We start from the raw sequence: 21,738 nt of genomic DNA, 5'->3' as shown, positions 1-21,738 counted from the left end.
CTATTTATTAGTCTGAAAGAAACAAAATAGCAATTACACACTAATTATATGCTAATTAAATAGCATTTATGCCAGTGGTATTCTGTGTATTCAGAAATATTACTTTTTCATTGGGAAAAGGGAGTTTTCTAATTAGTGAACAATTATAACAAATCTACTTTATCTCAAAAAAAAAAAAGGGCTTTTCGAACCATTTATTTGTAAATGACATGTATTTCTAGTATTTTTGGGACGTAAATCACATTATAATTTGGGAGAAGTAGAAATAATTCAAAGACTTATTAATTCATTCCTCCTTTCACACATTTATACCATTTTAGGATTATAAATAATCTTTAATATATGCATAGGAAGATAATGAGACTTTAAAAAAGCCTAAAGCTTCCTATCTTATCTTTAAAATTTCCATTTCTCAATTAGCATTATAATAGTACACATGGTATTATTGATATTGAAAGAAATAACACCCAAAGTGCACATTTGATTTCTGTGTTTTCAGCTCAGTTTCCACAAGCACAATTAACTGGTCCATTTGTCAGCTCCATTATTTATATTTCTTTATACAGCATACTGAAAAATCATGTATTTTTACAGACTCTTAGAAGCTCTGAACTCTTACATATTTTTAGCAAACATAAGTGAGATACAGACTGGAAAGTATCCAAGCAGCAGTTGATACTATATGAGAGTTTTACCTTTCTTGTTGAAAATATTAATTCCCAACAAACAGGAATGAGAATAAAATGGAAAAAAAAATAGGTTACAATTGCATCTGAACTACATAACATTTGTTTTCCCATTTTTATGGAACAAAGCGACACTTCAGTAACCTTACCCTTATTGACAGAGACATTGGTTTGCTGTGTGCTCCCACATTTCGGGGTGTGAATGTGGTATTGCGATCCCTCAGGAATGCAGGTTTCAGCACATAGCCACAACCACCATTGTCCAGGAATTTTCCATCTTGCAATTCCATGAATGGGCCCGGTGTTTGGAAGTTTAGGGCCACTGGAAAATTAGAACAATACTGATTTTAGTGAATTAGGTTTGATAACATTTTATAAAACAAATATTTTTAAAAAAGCAAATGAGCTTAAGATATCTATATCTCTCAATTCATATGTAAGATCCTGCTGTTTCCCTTAAATTAAGTGATACTCAATTGCTGGAATCTGAAATGTAAGGAATTCTCAGTAAGCCAAAGCTTAGAATTAAACACAGGATTCTATTTGAGATCTTGGAAAAAGTTTCCAAATTTAAGTTCCAGAAGAGAGAATGTGGATTTATAGTTTAAAGTAGAAACACATCAAATTAAGAAGAAGAAAGTTTAGAGTTTTAGAGTTTAAGATATGGAAAAAATAAAAGTCGTTACAGAGGTAAACAAGGAGTTTAGAATGGTTACAGTTTAGTACTGTAAGTTTATATGTCATAACATGATTGGCTAAGAAAGCTTACAGCTTACACTTTAACATGAGTCCATAAGATGAAATATTTAAGGATTAGGTCAAAAACATAAATATCTTTATTAACAGTGGTTTATTAATCAATAAATCTTTAAAAGGTCTTATAACTAGGAGTCTTCTAAACCATAAAGATGTGAGCTGAACTCACCCTTCCTATTTATGTAGACGATAAGAAAAATAAATCACATCAAAACAACTCAGAAATCCCATCTCTAACTCATTCAAAATCCCTTCAAAAATCCCCATACTCATACACCCATAATTATTTGTGCACAAAAGCAGCACACTATTTAGAACTGCACCCCATTTTAAGAATTACCCTATAGATATTTTTACATTGCTCTATCTGTTTTCCCTTTTCTTTCTAAATTAGACCTAGGAGAATATGAAATGAGAGATCCTTTTTCTCCCTAAAAACTGAATTCACATCCTAGTTTCTCTAGAGCAGCAAGACCCTGCGCTCCAAAGCTGCTAACAAAGTTCTGGTGCAGAAGTCAAAACCACAGGATTGTATCCAACCTTAGTTATGGTGCAGAATTCATCAAAAAACATCTCACCCAGAAGATTAAGAAGCTTTAGTTTACTGTTAGAACACCCAGTGAAAATGCAATAGAAGTTTATAGAACTAGAAGCAATTTAAAAAGTGTTCTTAAATTTATGTGAGCACACATTCTCTTGGAGTTTAATCCTGCAGTACTGGTGATTATTGCAAAAATACGCCTGACAGATTTTCCTTTCCTTGGCAGTTCAAAACATTTTTGGTATGCTGCAGCACCAATAATAAAATATCACATTTCTCATCAACAGGATATTGTAATTCATGAGATAAAGCCAACATTGAAATAGACCTGTTTAATGAAATTTTCCCCTATTCCAGTACATTGGAGCTTCCTGTCACGTTCAAAATAGAAAATGCAGAAGTCAAATCAGCAGTGAATGATGGCATTATGAACCTGTGACATGTGTTAAACAGACAGTGATAAGAAGTCATTTACTTAAACTGGTGGTTTGGTAGGAATGAAAAAAGAAGACTTTAAGCAGTTCAAGTGACTCCTCATAATAATTCATGAAGAGGACAATATTACCTGTTCCTATGAGATAATATGAATGTATTGAATGAACGTTTGACATAATGCAACAATCCTTATCGCAAGAGGAAAACACACAGAATTGTTTTCATGCAAAAATTATTTGTTCCTTCATTGCTCTGATGATCCTTTTAAAATGTTCTGTAGCAAATAACACAAACAGGAATGAAGCAGCTGGTACAATGGACCTGATATTTGCACTACACGTGTTTTTTGGTAGGGTTACTTCTGAAGAGCTCGGGCCTGGCTCCATAGTCTCAAAACCAATTAATGGGTGGAATATATGAAGTGCTCCCAGAGTGCATCAGCTATTTAATCTGACAGGAATCCCATCTGTGCTAGCTAAGATTGCTCTGCATCATGAACCAATATGCAGCAAGCAGGAGCAACTGGAAACCCTGTCTAGAAAAACCCCAAACAAACAAAAAAAATGTGAAACAGCAAAACACAACATGCAGTCCCGCTTGGAACTAAGTGTTAATGTAGATGCAGACATGATTTTATATTAACATACACAGGAAATCTGTTTTAACTTTAACAACAGAAGTGAAACTTCACAGTGTTCATATTGCCCTTTGCACACCATTGCCTTTTTTAAACAGGGTAAGTATTTTCTTGGTATGGTTTTGGCAGTAATTCACAATTTGCTTTTCATGATCAGCACATCATCCAGAAACAGCCCCAGATTTGGTGCTCTATGATGCTTGTCATATTTTAATACACTGAATCAAGCTGTGCAGAGGATGCTACAAGAGCTGCAAACCCTGAGGCCCCTGGAAGTCTGAACTACAGATAACCCAGGACCTCTCAGTCCTCAGGTGATTCCTGGGCCACACTTTCAGAATATGTGGGTTTAAAAGTGCAACTGAAATTAGGCACATTGAACAGTCAGCTTCAAATAGCAGCTTCTACATGATGAACCAAATTACATGATTGCACATAATGAGACTACTGCTAAATTTACCAAGCTTTATATGCGACTAAGCAGGAAAATCTGATGTAACAACAGCAACAAGAAAATGAGAATACTTTATATTTTATCATATTAGGAAAATTACTTTTGCAACACAAGTGAAGGGCAATGTTATTATGGGTTCATATCTTCAAACATCAGAGCTGTGTTTTCACTTAATTTAATTTGACCTTAGAATAAGTTAAAAACATATGGAACAGTAGTTTTCATTTACCTGCTGGTTTCTTTGCGTTGCAAGTTTTAAGGTGATTAAGCAAACGTGAGATTTTGTGTCATATTCTCTGAGATGGAAACCTCTACTAAAACTGCTCACAGGGTTCATAGCTGCTTGGGGCCTCCCAGGGCACTGCTTTATGGTGCATTGATGCACAGTTTTTCTTTTTAATCAGGTGCAGTTATAGCCCTAACACTTCTTGAAAAATGGCAAGGATCATAAACCAAAAGCTATGCCTAGCAGCATGGGCTGAGCAACATCTTTCTGCAAACAACCCTGAATTTCTACCCAGTGTTTCATTTTAGCTTTGCTGAATTCAAGAGCAGAACTGTCAATAACATCCTTTGTACTGTTGTTTTATGAAACAATATAAATTTAATGCATGTATGAAAAGAGATTTAAACTGACAGTTTCTTTTGGAAATAAGCCTAAATGAGCTTGCAGTGAAACCATCTGAGCAGTACATAATCTCAATGTATGGTTTTCATGGGGAAGTACAGGCATCTTTAACACTGTGTACATTAAACTTTTTCCTTAGTCCTTTCATTAAGCACCAAAAGCCTTTAATATTGACTCAAAATCAAAGCACAACAGCAAAACCTAGGCTTGAGGAATGACCTGAGCAAAGGAATTCCTCAGTGTGACTCCTGCACCTGAAATGGATTTAAGTATTCCTAGAACCACGAGGCTAAGTCCCCTTCAGATCAGAGTATTCCATAATCAAATCATCTTGCAAAGCACCAAAGCTGCCATGGTTGTGCCAGTAAGCCCCAGGGGTAAATAACTTCAGAGAGCAAATGGAAGGTAGGAAATAGCCCAGCTCCAAAAAAGATGAGCCATTCCATAATACACAGAGCAGTACTATTTTTGACCCCAAAACTCTGTATCACAAACAGTTATCTGAAGTCAGTCCCATAACCAAGTGCAGAACTAAAGACATTCTAAATATTCATATACAGCACCTTCCATAAGCACCACAATTCAAGACATAATTGATTTATAATCTAAAAGCAAAAGCTTTTTAAAACCAAATGAGCACTGTGAATATGATTGTAGGGCAGTTGAGAAAAACTGCACATCCTTTGTCTGTTATCCTGCCTCTTATTAATAGTCCTAGTGAAACTTTTAAAATGTATTTTTTTATCTTTTGTTCTTTGCTTCCTGGTTCTATTACCTATATTACAACCATAAGGTTTAATGTATTTTCCCATTCAAATGGGAAGATTTTAAAATTGATAAGGACACATTTATCACCAATTTTTCTTAAAATGAGTTTCTTAATTGCATTTTATGCCATTTAAAAATGCATCTCAAAGTGTATTAATTTTATGCCATTTCAAAAAATACCATATGCAAAAAGCACTCAGTGCTTTCTATCTCCATGATTCACCTCACTCATTTGAATCTAAAGAGATTTAATAGATCACACTTTTATCAGCCTTGTTGCCTTCCTCTCAGCTCTTTCCAATTGTCTGTGTTCTTAAAGTGGGCCACTCACAACAAATGCAACAAAAAAAATCTATGCCTTAGATATTCAAAATCAGAACTGAATTGCACACAGCCTGGGAAATCCTATTGAAAACAGGCCTGCATCCCAAAGGTCTGGAGTGCTGCCATTGGCCATGAGATGATCAATGTGCTTGGATTTGAGGACACTGTGCATTTCATTCCACATCAGCACTCCAGGCTGGGCATGGGCTGTCTAGGCTTTCTTCTCACATGCAGGTCACAGCTGCACCCAATCCATCACTGCCCAAATTTACAGAAATATCTCAGGAGTCCAAGAAAGATAGAACAAGACTATTTGACTGTTTACAAGGGCATGACAGGACAAGGGGGAAGGTCTTCAAAGTGAAAGAGAGCAAACCTGTAAATAGGTGAGACCCACACAAACTTTATGAACAAGGACTTTGGTCTACCTGACCAAATATAAAGAAAAAACCCATTTTTTTCCTACCAGAAAAAAAAAAAAATATATATATATATATACTATTGGTTCCCTTACAAGCTTCTATGGACAGTATAAATTTTGGCATACAAAATCTCATCTCTCTTCCTGGCAAAAAAAAATCAATCAGTCAAACTGTTATTTTTTTCCCTCCCCTAACAGACTCCAAATTTTATTAAGCTTAATGATGATTCCTGGCTTTATTTTTCACCTACACATTTTGAAATGGTTGTTTTTATTCTACAGAAAATTGATTTATGAATGACTTACAATGTGAGAGAGGAAGAGGGACTGCTCTTCTGAGAACTGAATAAATGCAGAACTGTGACATAATATGCTTATAATGGTTTTTTTAATTGTCTTTGGGCCAATTTAATACTGTGGCTCCAAAGATACTGTCAAAAGAAATGTGAAGAATTCAGTCATACACTTCATAATTGCTGACATTGTTCCTACTTAATTACAAGTGGTTCTACTGGAAAAAAAGATATCAGGTGATTGAGTCATCCATTGTCCCAGCATATCTGCGAAGGGTTTAAGTAGGGATCCTCTCTTGTGAGGTTCTCATGGGAAAAGTACATAAAGTATTTCTGATAAATTATCAAGTCTAAAAATCTAAATTGATTTTTGCTATTTAATTAATGTATCAGTCTGAAAGTCACACTTTAGTGTAAGGCTGAGCATCTTTTGACTGTCATTTGACCAATTTTACACCTGAAATTTTTCCAATTTTTAAAAAATTATTTAACTTGTGATTCTTGGCAGAACAGTGAATATTATCAACTTCCCTTCCTGTTTTAGTATGAATCACTGACAGATTTTAGAACAAGATCTGCAAGGACTTCAGAAACAATTGTGTTCCTGCAATTTTTTTTCCCCCATCTTCTTTTAAAATTTATTAGACTCCACATAAATTATTTACTACTCTATTGGTTGTCTGCACTGAAGACAGCTGGAAAAACTGATAAAATGGAATTTCAATGTTTCTTTGCTTTTAAGTGAAATCCCAGTATCTATTCCACCCACCAAAAACTGCCTAAAAAGAAGCAGGCTACAGAGTAGCCCAAGAGCTTTTTCATAAGCCTGGCAGCAGGCACATTTCTGCAGAAGAAACATGACACCTTCATCCAAAACAGCTCCTAACCTTTGGAACCATTCCAAAGGAAAGTTGAGTGCATTTGGGGAGCTTCATATGTAGAATCATATTGTCCCACCCATCTTGTAGAGGTCTACACTTGAATTAGCTGCACCACTTCACTCTTAGTGGGGATCAAATCAATGAAGTTCAAGGGACAACATTAAAAAAAAAGATTTCTCTAGTTTTTCACTTCCCAAGAAGGCACTTTTGGGCTATTAAAGCCAATAGAAGGCAGCAATAATATAGTTATTGACACAGCACCCAAGCAGGGTCAGATTTGAGCCATTTTGATTTGCACAGGTGAGGCATACCAAAATTTGTTGCTTACTTTTCCCTTGGTTGCTTCAGAGATTGAAATCAGAACTGGTTAGAGAGCTCTTTATCCCTCCTCTTTTCATATTTTGTCATATTTTTGCTCACAAGACTGAGCCACAAAACAGATGTGAAAAAAACTGCCAAGCTGCATTTCAGTGTCACAGGCCAAGACAAAACCTACAGTAAGAAAAAACCCTTCATCCAAGTACAATTTTCACAGCAGCATATAAATTTCATGCACACTCCAAAAAGCACATATAGGATCTTCTGAAACAAAATTCTGTACCTACCACACCATGGCTTTCTCCTGTAACTTATGACATGTTTTGGTCATTCCTGTAGAGTGCTTTGATACATTTATAACATTTCCTACTGCATGGAAATGCCATATTCAAAAGGATAATTAAGTCTTTTTTTTTGTTTTCACTGAGGCTCTATTTTGTTTCAGATTTTTTGTTGTTTTTCTCAATTAATATAAAACAACTGCCTTCAGTTTATTTAAATAACTACCCTGAATTTTCTTCCCCTGCATAAATCTTTCAGTTTAATTTTATTTACTAAAGAAAAAGGAGACATGGATACACCAAACCAGTTCTTTCCAGTGCCTCACTGCAGCTGTATGCAGAAGGCATACTAATTTTCACAGACTATGAAAAGTGGGGTTGGTTTTTTATTCACAAAACCTCCTGTTCTTATGAGTCTCCATTTTCAGAGAACAGACAGGGAGTGCACAGTGATATCCAAAAGCTATTTTGTGGAAACTCTGTACTTTTCAGTGAGCTTTTTAACTTGTCTTCCTCTGGAAATTAGGTTTACACAATTACATGTCCCATCCTCAGCCCCAACAAATCTTGAGCCTGTTGGACCATTTCATCCTGCTTTAGCTGAGTGCCAGCCTGCTCCAAGTTAATATGTTCCAAGCAATTTAGAGAAAATTGCTGGCAAAGTACAGGAGAGAGACTGTTTTGGGTCCATCACTAAAGGGAAGTGAAGGAATAACTCAATTCTCATAATTACAGGATGCAGAGGCCTGGCAGACAGTATTATATGTTAGGTTTGAACAAAACCTAGTACATTTTCTTTGCCCAGCCAGAAGAAGTTATGGATGTTAAAGGAACTTGAAGGCAAACTTGCAGGTGTGGGGAGGAGAAGGGAGGTAAGAAGGGGAATAGGTGGCATAGGGGAAACCTGAGAGTCCTTTGAAGAGTTTTAGGGAAGTGGCAGAAGGGATCTGGAGGGATCACTTCTGCGCATGGGGTGTAAAATACAAAGGCAGGGTGTGTATGTCTGTCCCATGTCTCTATAATTCACACACGCAAAAAGTGTGTGAATTATAGAGACATGGGACAGACATAAAAAATCAAAACTCTGTGTTAAATCAGTGGAAGGACATCAGCAGAATGTTCACTGATACACTCACTCTGGGAGTTGCATTGTGGAGAGCAGCTGTAGTTCTGCCAAACACTTATCTGAAGCAGATTAGGGAATTAAGAATAGATCTAACATAGCTTGGAAATTATATATGTGGAGAATTTGTTTTAATCAGCCTATTCCCATGTGAAAAATGGAGGGGGTTTTGAGTGAAGATGCAAATGAAGTGACCAAGAGAGCAGATCTAACCACTTCCTACATATTTTTCATTCTTCCAGGAAGGGGCCCAAACTCCCTATGCACCAGAAGTCATATGTTTTGCATAGTAATGTTTAGAATGACTTCTCATTAAAGTATACTCTGAGTAAACAATCAGTATAGTAATTTTGAAAGACTTCAGCCCTGTCTGTGATCTAACAAATGGATATTCTTTCAAAGATAAGTGTGCAGATTTACAGGCCAGAAAGAAAACTAGTAAATTGCAGCATGATAAGACTGGGAGATTAATTCCATTTGAAATTAAGGACCTCTGGCTAGTGTTTCCTCTAAGCATGGAACAAACGTACTAGTTTTTAATGGCAGTATGGAGTGTAGATGGCAATGATAGCATACAGAGTGCAGCACCCAATTCAATAATCCAGAAATTACACAAAGTGCGGATGAACCACAAGGACAGAACATAATCAAACCAATTTCACACAGTGTGGTAATGAGAAGATACTTGGATAGCCCAGCCCAAGTCCAAATCTGTACTGCAAATAAGCATTTATAAGGACACAGAAACAAGTAAAATTTATACTAATCAGTAACTTTTGTAGTCCTTGTGTAGTTATGTAAAACTCTACCTCAATATAAACAGTCAGGATGGGGAAGGTAACTTGTCACAGGAGATACATGGGGAGCTGAGAAATGAAAGAAGTGGGAAAGGCAGCCTGGAACAAGGGTGACATAAGCTCTAGGGCCCTACAGGCAGAGTGGAAGCTGTGCCTGTCCTTGGATGAGTGTGTATTTTAACATAACAGGGTGAATCCAAACCTTTCACCTCCAAACCAGGAGCCTGCAGCAAAGTGCCCTGCTCACCCCGCAGCCTCCCTCAGGTGCCCTTGGCCAAGACTCAAAGACAGAATATATTTGTGAGTACAAAACAAAACAAACCAAAGCTCAACTATTCTGCTCTCCTTTACCTAGGGCTGAAGAAGATGTAGCAGGCAGACAGAGAAAAATATTCTGTAATGAGAATCTTTCAAACTGAAGAACAAACAGATGAAGGTAAAATTGTCTTTAAGGCCATAAAAAAGGACAAAATGCTTATAGGTAAGAGGTTTTTCAAAGCCTGCTGTACCCACAGAAGTAATGCCATGCTTATTTTTAACAAATTCAAAGTAATAACTTGCAATGAAGAGAAGCAGAAATAATTTTTATTTTGTTGCTCAGGAAACTAATATGTTATGCAGTGGGAATTAAGATGCTAAATGTATGTTACATTTATATAAAGACTGGAGGCTCCCAGCAGCTCCCAGCTGAACCTGGGTGTGGTGCTGACCAGGAATATTTGTGTTTCCTTGTGTAACATATCCTGTTCTGGGATTTCTGGCACTACTATCAATGGTTGTGCTCACATCTCCTGCCCCTGTACTGCTCAAGTCACAGGAGCCATTGAAAACCCAGAGACCCTGCAGAAGAAACTTCCATTGCTGAGTAATGGAAGCTTAAAAATGCTAAATTATCACTAGAGTTAATATACAATTCAAAAATATATTTTAAAGAAATTAATAAAGTACAATAAATTAAATATCTAGGATAAGAGACAGCTATTCAACACAAAGTGATGTTTACAACTACCAGGGATGAAAAACTAATGGGAGACGTGGGTTGAAGGAAAAGTTTATATAACAAAAAATTAAAATAATGTCACTGGTGGGAAATATGCAACCTATATAACACCAAAATACTACAGAAAGCAAGAAACCCTTGCATTTGTAAAGCCTAGAATGCAATCGTCTCTGCAAGGATACATACCCATTTGACACCCTATATTCCAGAACTCTTGAGGATTGTAATTTGAAGATTTCATTCTTGATCCTTTGGGGTAAATTCTTGTAATAAATCTTGTAGTATGTGCAATAAACTGGCTAGCTGATAAACAGAAGGATAAAATCTTGGTAAGAAAACCTTTGCTATCAAAGAGGTCCTATTTGAATAAATAATAAAAATGCAGTCACTGGATCCAGAAATTTTATACACAATATTATATCAATGTATTCTATTTTAACATTAATACATGGACCACTCTGAGCTATGCCTGAAATCTTATTTTGAAACCTTAATATCTTCCATGTATTTGAATCTGACAGCATTCCTGTATATAGTGCAGACTTTTTTAAGAAGTTCATGAACCAAAAATCATTCCTTCACTGGAATATTCTGTTTCTTCATCTTTTTACAGGGTAATTATATGATTTCTACACTAAAGCCCACTGTGTTCTCATGGGAAACTAAGACACAGAACAGGGAACTGCACAAAAGTTTCCCCATTCTATAGTAGCTCAAAATGAAAGAGAAAATCATCTCTAGATGATCTTGGCTTGTTTGCTGTTGGGAGATTTAAATAAAATGTCTAAATAATATTGAGACCAGGGAACAGCACGCTTTTAAAAGCCACTTAAATTATTCTTATATAAGCCTCAGAAGTTGTTAACTATTCATGAACATTGTTTTTCCTTCTGCTGGCTGTGTTCCCTCCTTTCTCATATGCAGGCATGGACTACACAGATGTGGGAAGCTCCAGATGACGTCTATCTACACAATTTTTAGTTATTCACCAAAAATCTACGTTTCCAGGCTCATCTCTCTGATATATTCCATTCTCCTCTCATAATTTTTTGTTTGTTTAGGGGTTTTGTTTGGTTGGGTTTGTTGTTTGGGGGTGGTTTTTTAGAGAGAGGGGGAGTTATAGAATTAGTTTTATATTCCCTAGAGTGCTGGAGGAACAGAGAGGACTCTCTGTGGATGGCTGGAAAATCTTACTTTTTGATGCATCATTCACCTCACCAGGCACTGAAGCGCCTCCACAAAGTGGGTGGGTGGCAGCAGGGCTGGCCCCGAGTGAATGGGCGTGTGGCAGGGGTCATTCTCATTGCCATTGCCGTTGTCACAGCCGGTGATCTCTGCTCTCCACACCCCCAGAGCCCCGGGCAGGCAGCTGGAGCTAGAACAGCAGAGGCTGCACTGTGCTGCCTCCACCAAACGGACATGCCCCAAGCCAGAGTGGGTTTGGAATAGCCCAGCTTGGCTGGCATGAAAGGTGTGCTCCAGTGGAGCAAACTGCCTGCTCTGGGCTTTATCCAGCCCTTTAATGTGGGCTCTTATCTGCAGCTCTCACCAAAGCCAGGGCACTGCCAAGCCAACTCCACTTTTTCAGCCCAGATTTTAGGAAGGGGGGAGGAGGAGTGAAATTTATTCCACACTTTTTCAAGTACTGGCTGAACTCTTAAATTATTTGATGCAGAAAACAATGAATCAAAAGGCAGACATTCATTTTGTAGACTGTGTTAATATTTGTTCTTATAAAAATACATGAAATTAAAACAAAGTTGAATTTCAATTTTCCCCACAAAACCAACAGAAATTTTAAAAAATGCTATTCAAAGGACATTTCTAACACAGTATTATACAAAGACCCAAATAAAATCAGACAGCAGTTGTTTCATAAAATTTTTACCCTTCCAATGCCTAAGCAGTGAACCATAGCAACAAGTAACTTTAAACTAATTAACTCAAAAGAAATTACCTGAAACTCTTGCAAGTTTTCGTGCTTTAGACTCTCCAATGGAATTATTTTCCCAGCACTTCTGAAACTGCATGGAATGCTCAAAGCCCACAAACTTCTGAGATTTTGTATAAACCACAAGGTCTGACAATGCAAGGGCAATCTTTGTCTTCCGCACCTAATAATCATCAGATGAATAATGGAATAAAAAAGTCACAATAATGCATATTTCATTATTATTATTATTAATAATTCACAGAAACAATAATTTTGGATGCATAAAGCATGAGAAAAGATGCCACAGTTAATGAATTTAATAAATATGACCTTTAATAGTGAGATTTGATCTAGTGAGAGAAAATTGAGGTTATTTTGTTCATGTTCATCATAGTAATCATAGGGTGAGTGGAGAGATGCTTCCTAGCAGAATATTCTGCATAGCTTTACAGTTTTCCTGCTTCTAAGGTGTTTGCAATAACATCATTTTTCTTGGCTTTTAACATTACTCCTTAAAACTATACCTCCAACTTTCTATTTGTAAATATATGAAATACTAGAAAGGACCAACAGCATAAACTCATCTGTAAAATGAAGAATAACAGGAAAATGTTACACTGTGCCAAACAAATTAGTCAAAGGCATATTATTCCTCTAAGCATTGCTCTGAAGTCAGGAAAACTTTTCTTCTTGATTAAGGTCAAAGATTCTCTCACCAAAATCTTAATTTAGTCTTGCTCCATTACCAAAACAAGCAGAAACGACTGACATTTTACCAGGGTCTTCTCTCTTACAGTGAGGCACTACATGACCACTTCATTTTCCACAGCACAACTTGTGAGCTAATTGGGGGCAGTAGCTAGCAGAGAGCTGCTGATGCTAATCATGTTTACATTCCATTAAAGCTTCTGAAGGCAAAGTCTCATCTGACAAAATAACAGAGTTTGCCTCCTCATGGCTCTTAAACTATGCAAAGTTCAAGAGCATTAATTATTCTGAGGCTGTGTCCCACGAGGAGCAATAGGGGTCTGCTGCCATGGAAATCCTGGAAAATGCAACTTTCTGGAGGCAGGCAAAGCCAGCAGCATCACTGGGACTTCTTCTGCAGATTCAAATGCTCTCCCACCCCTCCTCCCAAAAGTGGGATAGCAAGGCAAATAGTCCAACAGAGTGGGACCCTGGAAACCACTTCCCCTTCTGCCTGTGAAACATGAGCAGATACTTTTTGTTGCTGCTGTTTAAGAGTATTCCACAATACATTGTATTGTATTCCACAATACATTCACAATGTGTTCCACAATACATTCTCATCTGTAAAAAGGTCCTATCAATAAACTTGAAAACTTTTGCCTAGAAATTTGACATTTCCTGTTCAAAGAAAACTCCATCCTTCCTCAGCATTTTTCCTTGCTGTTTCTCCATGTCAGATGGAATGAGAAAGAAGCAAAAACTTTCACCATCAAATTATACAAAAAAAAAAAGAGACACTGTTTCTCAGCAAGAACACTGGGCTCTGAGGAACATTGCCAGTTTAGCCACATTTAGGTAATCAGAGCATGATGTGCAAGAGTGACTGGACACTTCAGGTGCTGCTTGACATCTTAAAAAAGTTGAACAAAGCAGTTTCAACTCTGAGAAAGCAACGGATTTTCAATGGTAGACAATTATACTTGGTTAAAAAAAATAAGTTCAATTTGACTTTCAGATAGGAGATTACACCCAATTTTTACACTTCTTTCAGAAATAGTGCTTAACGTTAAGTCTCTACATGATAAATGTTAAAATGCCTCTTCAATTTCAGGTGCTGAAAAATGTGTCAGCACAACCAGGAATGTGCACCAAGTTTAATGTAAAAAATCACAGAACAGAAGAAAATAGGGGAATCTATCAGAAGAAAATAGGGGAATCTATCAGAAGAAAATAGGGGAATCTATCTGTCTTAAAAATAGACTTGGGGAAGAAATAGTTAACTCTGCCTGTTGTCATTAGGAAGTGCTATAAATGTTCTCTATACATAGCTCCAGGGGGCCATGGCGCCAACAAAACACTTGGGTATCTTCATCTTAAATCTACTGTGGTACTGTGCACCTGGGACAAGCACAGAAAGAGGAAAATGGGGTTGAAGTTCAAGATGGGACCACTGGGAGGTTGGATACTAAAATGTGGTCCAGTCTGACTTTTCTTATAAAAATAGGAAAACTCTGAAAGCTTCAGCTAAAACATGTAATTTCCAAATGCACTGATCTTAGCAATTTTAAAGTTTCCCTTTTAAATTTAGTCTCTATTTTAAGATAATATAGTCCTTCTTAAAAAAAAAAAAAAATCTATATGTTCTCTATATTCAATTGAAGCAAAAGCTACCTTGCTTTTTTTTTGAGGTGGAGGTGAAGATCTACGATCTCCTTTTCTTTTGGAAGGAGTCTTGGGTCCTCCAGGAAGCATGACTTCTGTGTCATCATCATCAGAGGGAACATCAGAGTCAGACACTTCCTCTGCCTCACCACCATACTCCTCCTCCATCCTGAGCAGGCTTTGCTCAAGTGTTCCAACTTTCTTATTTTTTATCAGAACTTTGAATTTTAATGCCTGTAGAAAAGAGATTTAACAATAATAACTAGAATTCTGTAGATTTTTCATCTCTTGGTATTATTTAACTCGTCTTCAAAGTTGTTTATTAAGTATAATGAAGTGAGCTTATAAAATGAAGCAAAATAGATATGAGTGAGGCAGAAGCCAAAGCCAAATGAACCAAACAGAATCTGGGGACCAAAGTACATAACAGAATGTGGCTATCTAACCCCATGACAGGAAAAAAGGCTCTCCACCACAGGCACACAGATGCTGAAACTATGAAAACATAAGTAGGAAGTAAGAGCCAAAGGCGATAGCCAGACAAGATGGAAAACTATATTTTTTCACTATGCCTAAATGTCCTTATATATATGTGTGTGTGTGTGTGTGTACTTATAGACATGTATGATGTTAATTTGGAATGTTTTCATCTATCATTGAGGCTGCAGGAAATTTGTCATTTGATTTTTTGTGCATATCTCTCTTGTGTACCAAATTAAAAGTTCTGTTTATACCTTGTGTTCTTTATAGTAGATCCTTTATGCTGATCTTACCCAGTTGAGGGAAACAACAGTTTGGTGATTTTGTCTAAGCAGTTTCTCTGTTTATAAATGAGCATGTATCAACCTCCATAATATATAATGTAAAGGGGGAAAAGCATCTCTCAATTATAGTGATTCTAATAACATGGCTTTCATCTATGCAACAGAATTATTTGAATTTATATTTCACTTTGATTACAAAATTATATTTATAGTAAAGCTGTTATTATGTAGCAGACACTCAAATCTACATCTGGACACTGGAGCTGCCAGTGAGTAACAGGACTTACTATGGCTCTTGAATAAAGTGATCCTCAAAAATATTCCTTAAATTTCCTATGTGAAAAGGGAGTGAAAAGGGAGTGTGGCAGGAACAGGGAACGAATCATTTCACAATAAATGAAAGGTAACTGAAATGCTGTAGTTTGAAGTATCCACTAAGTAAATATAAAAGGTGTGGATGATGAAAACATATGAACCCAAAGTTCTATAATGGAAACCAGAGCCATTATAGGCAAGGACAGAGACATTCCATTCATTGCCATTGTTGCTCCATTGCTCATAATCCCTTTATCACTTCAGATTTCAGGCTGGTAGTTTGCCAGGGTGCCAGTGCAATGAGACGTCCCATGCCCAGTATCTATCAGTGCCATGGTGCTGGGAGGTTTGATCAGTCTCTCTGCACTGGTGACTCAGAATAAGGATGCCCTTTAAATTTTCCTTCATTTCTTATTGATGCACTATTTTTTTTTCCTTGTGATATTTTTAGAATAATTTTAATGTTATTAATGCTAAAATAAATGAAAATTAACCCATATTTTTTAAGAGTTCTGAATTTTCCTTTGTATGTTCATATTTCCCAATGTTTAAAAGCTATTCTATCCATTTTCAATCTTGTATTTTGTTATTCACATGAAGACTTAATTCTACAAATTTAAAAAAACCAATCCTAGTATACAGGGGATTAAAACACTTTCTATGGTTACATTATTGCCTCCTGTATGCAAATTTCTTTAAATAAAAAGGACTGTAGAATGTGTGTGTAGTTATAAAACAATGGGTCATGATGTTTTAAGTCAGTCTCTAAAATTCTGTTTACAAGCTGTTAGCAAAAATGTAAACACCCTGAGGTAGGAGGAGTTTTTTAAGTTTTTTTGGGGTTTTTTTCTACAAAGATAACATTTTTAAATCATGACTCATTTCAGAAACAGTCATAAAAAATACCCTAGTGATATGAAAATTTGCTATTTTTTGGCCAGAAGAAAATTGTAATAATAGTTACCCCAAATGGTTGAAAGTGAAACACAGAGTGAAAAATGACATACCAAGGATTTTGTCTGAACTTCAAAGATCTTCAAAAAAAAACTTACAATAAATGTATGGTTACAAAATCAGTGACTGTGAAATCTGAGTTCTTTAATTGGTAATCAGCACTGCTAAGCATGTGACCCCTTTTTTCTCTACAAGTCCAAGTCTTCCAAGAGAGCTGAAAAGTCTTTTAATAAGCTGAAACTCTGAGTATTCACTAAAACTTCTCATTTCTAGTTTTATTATGAAAGGCAAAGTATGTTAAAAATACATTTGCTGTTTACCTCTATATAAACTGTAAGCATACTAAAAAATTTAAATATGTAAAACATAATAGGTCTTCCCTAGAGCATAGAGGGACTTCAAGGCTGGCATAAGCAAAAGCCTCAAAGTACAATCAACTGGAACAAATATTTACATAATTAAATGAACAAAAGTCTGGTTTTTTGTATATTCTAGTTAATGTGATGTATAACACAAATCAGCTGAAGCAATGCCAAGTTTCCAAGACAAAAATCACAAGCACTTTGGATCAAGCAAACCCACCTATTGATCTCTGTGATTATGTAATGTAAAAATTCACTTCCCAAAAATCTAAGGAATAAACCCTGGATTTGAGATATAAGTATTAAAAAAAGAATAGTTTCTCCAGTTTAAATGTAGCTTGTTTTTCTCCCTTCTCCTCTCCTTACCAGCTGTAGGTACTTAGTTAGAGGAATATCAAATCCTGAAAATCTTGCTAAGTAACAAGGTTAAAAATCTCTTCTGACTTTTACATAATATTCTATTTCAAGAATTGTGTTGCTGCCTTAAATTCTGATACAGGGTGAAGATGCAACACCTCCTGTGAAGTCTAACACAGGGAAAGGTTTTGAGACAATGACAAGACTTGTTAAGTACAACTGTTAAAAAAACCCAACACCAGCTATCTTTAACAATTCAAGAGACTCACACTTAGTGAAGTGTGACTGGATGTCTTTGTGGCAGCCTTATAAATCACAATTATCAAGATACTTTAAACTAATACTACCAGCAATGTCTGAGCTCTGGGCAAATAGATATTAATTATATCAGGAGCAGCATTTTAGCTAGCTCATAGCAAGTTTTCATACAACACATTTACCCAGTGAGAAGCACCCTACCCCAAAAATTCCACTTCTGTATTGTGCTCTGTAGTAAACTTCAGGCAAGTCTCGTCCAAGGCAAAACAGCTGTGCTACAGCTGCGATGATATTCTACAAAGGCAGCTAAATCTCTGGATGGATTGGAAAGAAATCCAAAGGATGAATGTGGAGAAAGATGGTTGCAGGTTGGCCAGGATATTAAACCAGTGTGCTCAGAGTCCTCATGGCAGATTCCTTAGCAAAGCTCAGTGTTCCAAGAAGACACCTTGACAAACAAACAACCTGATTTTTAGACACCAAATAAACCATCAACCTGCCTGGGTGATTATATAAAATATGGCAATGTGTTGCTTTTAGTTGCCTCCTGCAGTTGCTTTACACTACGGGGAACCTATTACCAACAGATAATGGCTGTCACATGTTTACCACATTTCTGGGAAAACCATGTTCCCTCAAGAAGAGCACAATGCCTAAAAATAGTGAAGGAATTAGATGAGCCTTCTATAAGTACTCAGTACAGCCTAGAGATTCTAGTAATTTTATGAGAAACAATGCTGTTTTTCGGGGTTTTTTTTGAGGTCATCACCAAGACATACCACATTCTCATATCTTTCTTCTTCTTTTTGTAAAGAATAGATACCACAGACTGATTGAAAGGCAAAAGAAATGTTTTGAATTGCTAAGAAGCAAAGACATTTCTGATGCAAAGACTTGGTCAAGATGTTTGCATATTTGAAATTCCCAAAATAAATAGGAATTCCTCTCATAACTGAAGCAACAGAATCAGATATACTAAAGCAGGCTTGATCTTGAATTTCTCAGTGAAAACACTCACTGTATAGAGAAAGCTCCTTTGTACACTGAGTAGATAAAGCTTAAGAAAAGTGGGAACAATGAGTCCTGGTTTATGGGGTTAACTGGTTTTCCCCATAATAGCAGAATTTAAAATGTCCATAGCGTATAAAGTTGTACTGGAGACTTTCTATTGATCTTTCTCAAGGAGATCATTAAACAGATCCTTTTATTTGGACACCACAGGTTTAACAACCATAGGAAGCCTTGGCAATCCTGGCCAGAAATGCTTGTGAATCACCACAATACAGTAATTGATCTTGCAGCTGTGTGGTAAACATTAAAGACAACTTGTAAAATCACAGTAACTGCCACTTCCCATTCAGTTAATCACACATCAATTCCAACTTTGTGACAGGAAACCTGCAAATAATAAAAGTTCCCTAACTATCTGATATATATATCCTGTCAGCAGTGCAAGGCAGTTCAATGCACCACAATGCAAAATAATAGAGGAACAAATCTTCATCAAAGCAGTGTGTTTACATTCTTTTCTGTGTTACATTGGATGCCTACATGTTTCTTTCAATTGCTGTCAAATTTCTTTGAGAGGAAGGACACAGCAGGGTAAGTATATATTCTAACATATATTTAACACAATTTTTTGATATTTTCTAAGTTCAAATGTGAATTGCTGCAAAAGACACTTCATTCCTTCACTTTCTATCAGCACATCTCCAGGAGTGCTGGTGCAACCTGCAGGGATGTCTGGCACCAGTCAGTGATGCCACATCTAATTTAGTGCAGGAACTGACTCAAAGGACCTGATATTCCAGTGAATATTAGAGGAAGTTCATGAAGTCTCTTCAGAAGCACCATGATGGCCAAGGCTGGGAACAGAGAATTTTATCAGGTCTGCTGCTTTGAGTGGCAAAACATTTGCCCTGCAAAGAGGTAGAATAGATAGATGAAGCTTAAGGGCAGCCTCAGTTTCTCAGGGGATCAGGTATGTATGAAAGAAAGAAACAGAGCAAAAGTCTTCTCTTTCCTTCATATGTAGAGGAAGAATTGTGTGTTGAGATGCTACAGCATACAGGAATTGCAGGGAATTAACAATATCAATATAATCAGCTGGAAGTGTGAATATATGACTGAGGGCAAAGAATTAAAAAAAAATTACGTTCTTCCTGAAATTTTCTGGGGTTTGTTTATTCAGATGAAGCAAGTGTTGGGAAAAGCAGACACAAGAAGTGTTCAGTGATCCTCCACTAATATTTTCTGGCCCTCCATGTGATTTTCACTTTGAATTACAATGGTAGGAGACTTCATTGCAAGGTGGTCCAAGGAACCACCTGAGTGGGTTTGTTCCTCATTTTAACCTCCTTCCACACACACAAAATCGTCTCAGGGGACAAAAGTATAGCTCAAGATCTACTTAAAGAAGGAGGTAGAAGATTGACCATATAAGAGAAGAGAAAATAATTTCCATGGAAGCCTCCAAAACCTAAAAGGAACCTGTAATTGGGAAATGTTTCTCTGAAGTGTTGTGAGAAACTGTATGTTTTCCCACTTCATGTACACAAAAGAGAACCATTTAATTCTGATCTTGAGGAACACTGAGGTGGCTTTTTCCCTATTCGTGCTCATGCTCCATCTTGAAAAAAATGGAGCATAAATTATATAGGTGACAGCTTTTTTTTCCACACTAACTGAGAATCCTTCCCACAAAGAGCATTTTAAATTCATCATTTATGATTCTGTAACATCTCCTTTGCACAGCTTAAGCAAAGCAGTCTGAAGACTAAATTCAGAATTTGGCTTTCTAAAATCATAACAAATTTAACCAGGCCTTGAAAATGCCTGGTTAAGGTCCCAAGCTTTAAAGATGTGATGCCACGAAATTCCTTTTGAACATGGACCAAAAGTTGTTTTTCAAAAGGATGCCAGCCAAAAGTCAAGCTGAATTTACACATTCTGCCATAGCTACGTATTTCCATTGCTAGGTAAAATCCTACTGATTTTTCTAACATGCTTGACAAGTACATTTAGGAGAAATGGAGATGATCCTAATTTATGTTCATTCTCAAGATAATAATTTATTAAATTCAAACTTTTGTAACCAGCTGAGGACAGTGGTGGTATTTAGGTAAGCCTTACACCTGGCACAAATGGGAAATACGTCTGGCAATTCTTTAATATGCTGAAAGTTCAGGAGAATGAATCTCACCAGTCAGCATTTCCATACTTATAGACCCAGCAATCCATTTTCAGGCAAAAATGACTCATGAAAACTTTAAGCTATGGAAATATAAAGTATGAATTCCCTATATCACAGTAACCATATGGTAAGAGACATATATCATAGACAGTAATATTTTTAAGTGATTCAGTGATTCCATGTTCACTGATTTTGTGCTTGCTTCAGAGGGTGTATGGTCTTTGGACATCTCCTACACTGAATCCAGCCATGCTTTGAGAAGCTTTAAAACAAGCCCTCTTGTTTGGTATAGTTTATATTTTTTCCTAATTGAAAAAGCAGTTTTTAAGGCATCAAAATTATATTGGACACCATGATGTAAAAAAAATAATGGTACAATAAAAACAAAAGGCGGATAAATGTGAATATTAAATAAATTTATAACAACATTGTTATGGAAATAGAAGAATATGGTAATACTTTAACACATCTTCTGGACAGATTGCTTCAAAAATATTTTTCCTTGACAAATCCTTTGAAAATTACAACCTTTGTGTGTTGTTTTTTTTTATGACAGTGCTTCCTCTCCACATTTTCATTTGCATTTTTTTTAGCTACTGTAAAAAAAAAGTGTAAAATACAGCTATCACTAGCAACATTGACAAGCCTAAATAAGTATTTTGTATATATGCATGTATTTGTGCTACAAGAGATTTAAAAAAAAAATTGTCCTTGAAAGAAAATTATGTGCAAAGACTGGAACTGTGGACATTTATTTGTTTTAGCTTGCAATAAAATTTTCAATACCCATCTAATTGCCTTTTCTGATTTCATATCCCAGGGGTCTCAGGCCACCAGCTGAGGAACACTGTCTTGGGGAGAAGCACACTGAGAAAGAGAATGGCTTTGTAGTAGCAGAACACCAAGA

General features: G+C 36.4%; 1 protein-coding gene across 1 annotated transcript in view; it reads right to left on the bottom strand.

The window, feature by feature from the left end:
* Positions 1 to 21,738, bottom strand: part of PLCZ1 (phospholipase C zeta 1) — a 45,472-nt gene that overhangs the window by 7,354 nt on the left and 16,380 nt on the right. The window contains exons 7-10 of the mRNA XM_058805169.1: positions 14,638 to 14,862; positions 12,301 to 12,457; positions 10,530 to 10,646; positions 836 to 1,008 (exon numbers count right to left, since the gene is read on the bottom strand). Coding sequence (XP_058661152.1) covers positions 836 to 1,008; positions 10,530 to 10,646; positions 12,301 to 12,457; positions 14,638 to 14,862 — 672 coding nt within the window. The remainder of the gene's footprint in view (positions 1 to 835; positions 1,009 to 10,529; positions 10,647 to 12,300; positions 12,458 to 14,637; positions 14,863 to 21,738) is intronic.

Source organism: Ammospiza caudacuta, chromosome 5 (genome assembly GCF_027887145.1).
Source record: "Ammospiza caudacuta isolate bAmmCau1 chromosome 5, bAmmCau1.pri, whole genome shotgun sequence".
In the NCBI taxonomy this organism is placed as follows: domain Eukaryota; kingdom Metazoa; phylum Chordata; class Aves; order Passeriformes; family Passerellidae; genus Ammospiza; species Ammospiza caudacuta.
The sequence above is the reverse complement of the archived record's forward strand: the minus strand, read 5'-3'. Positions and strand labels throughout refer to the sequence as shown.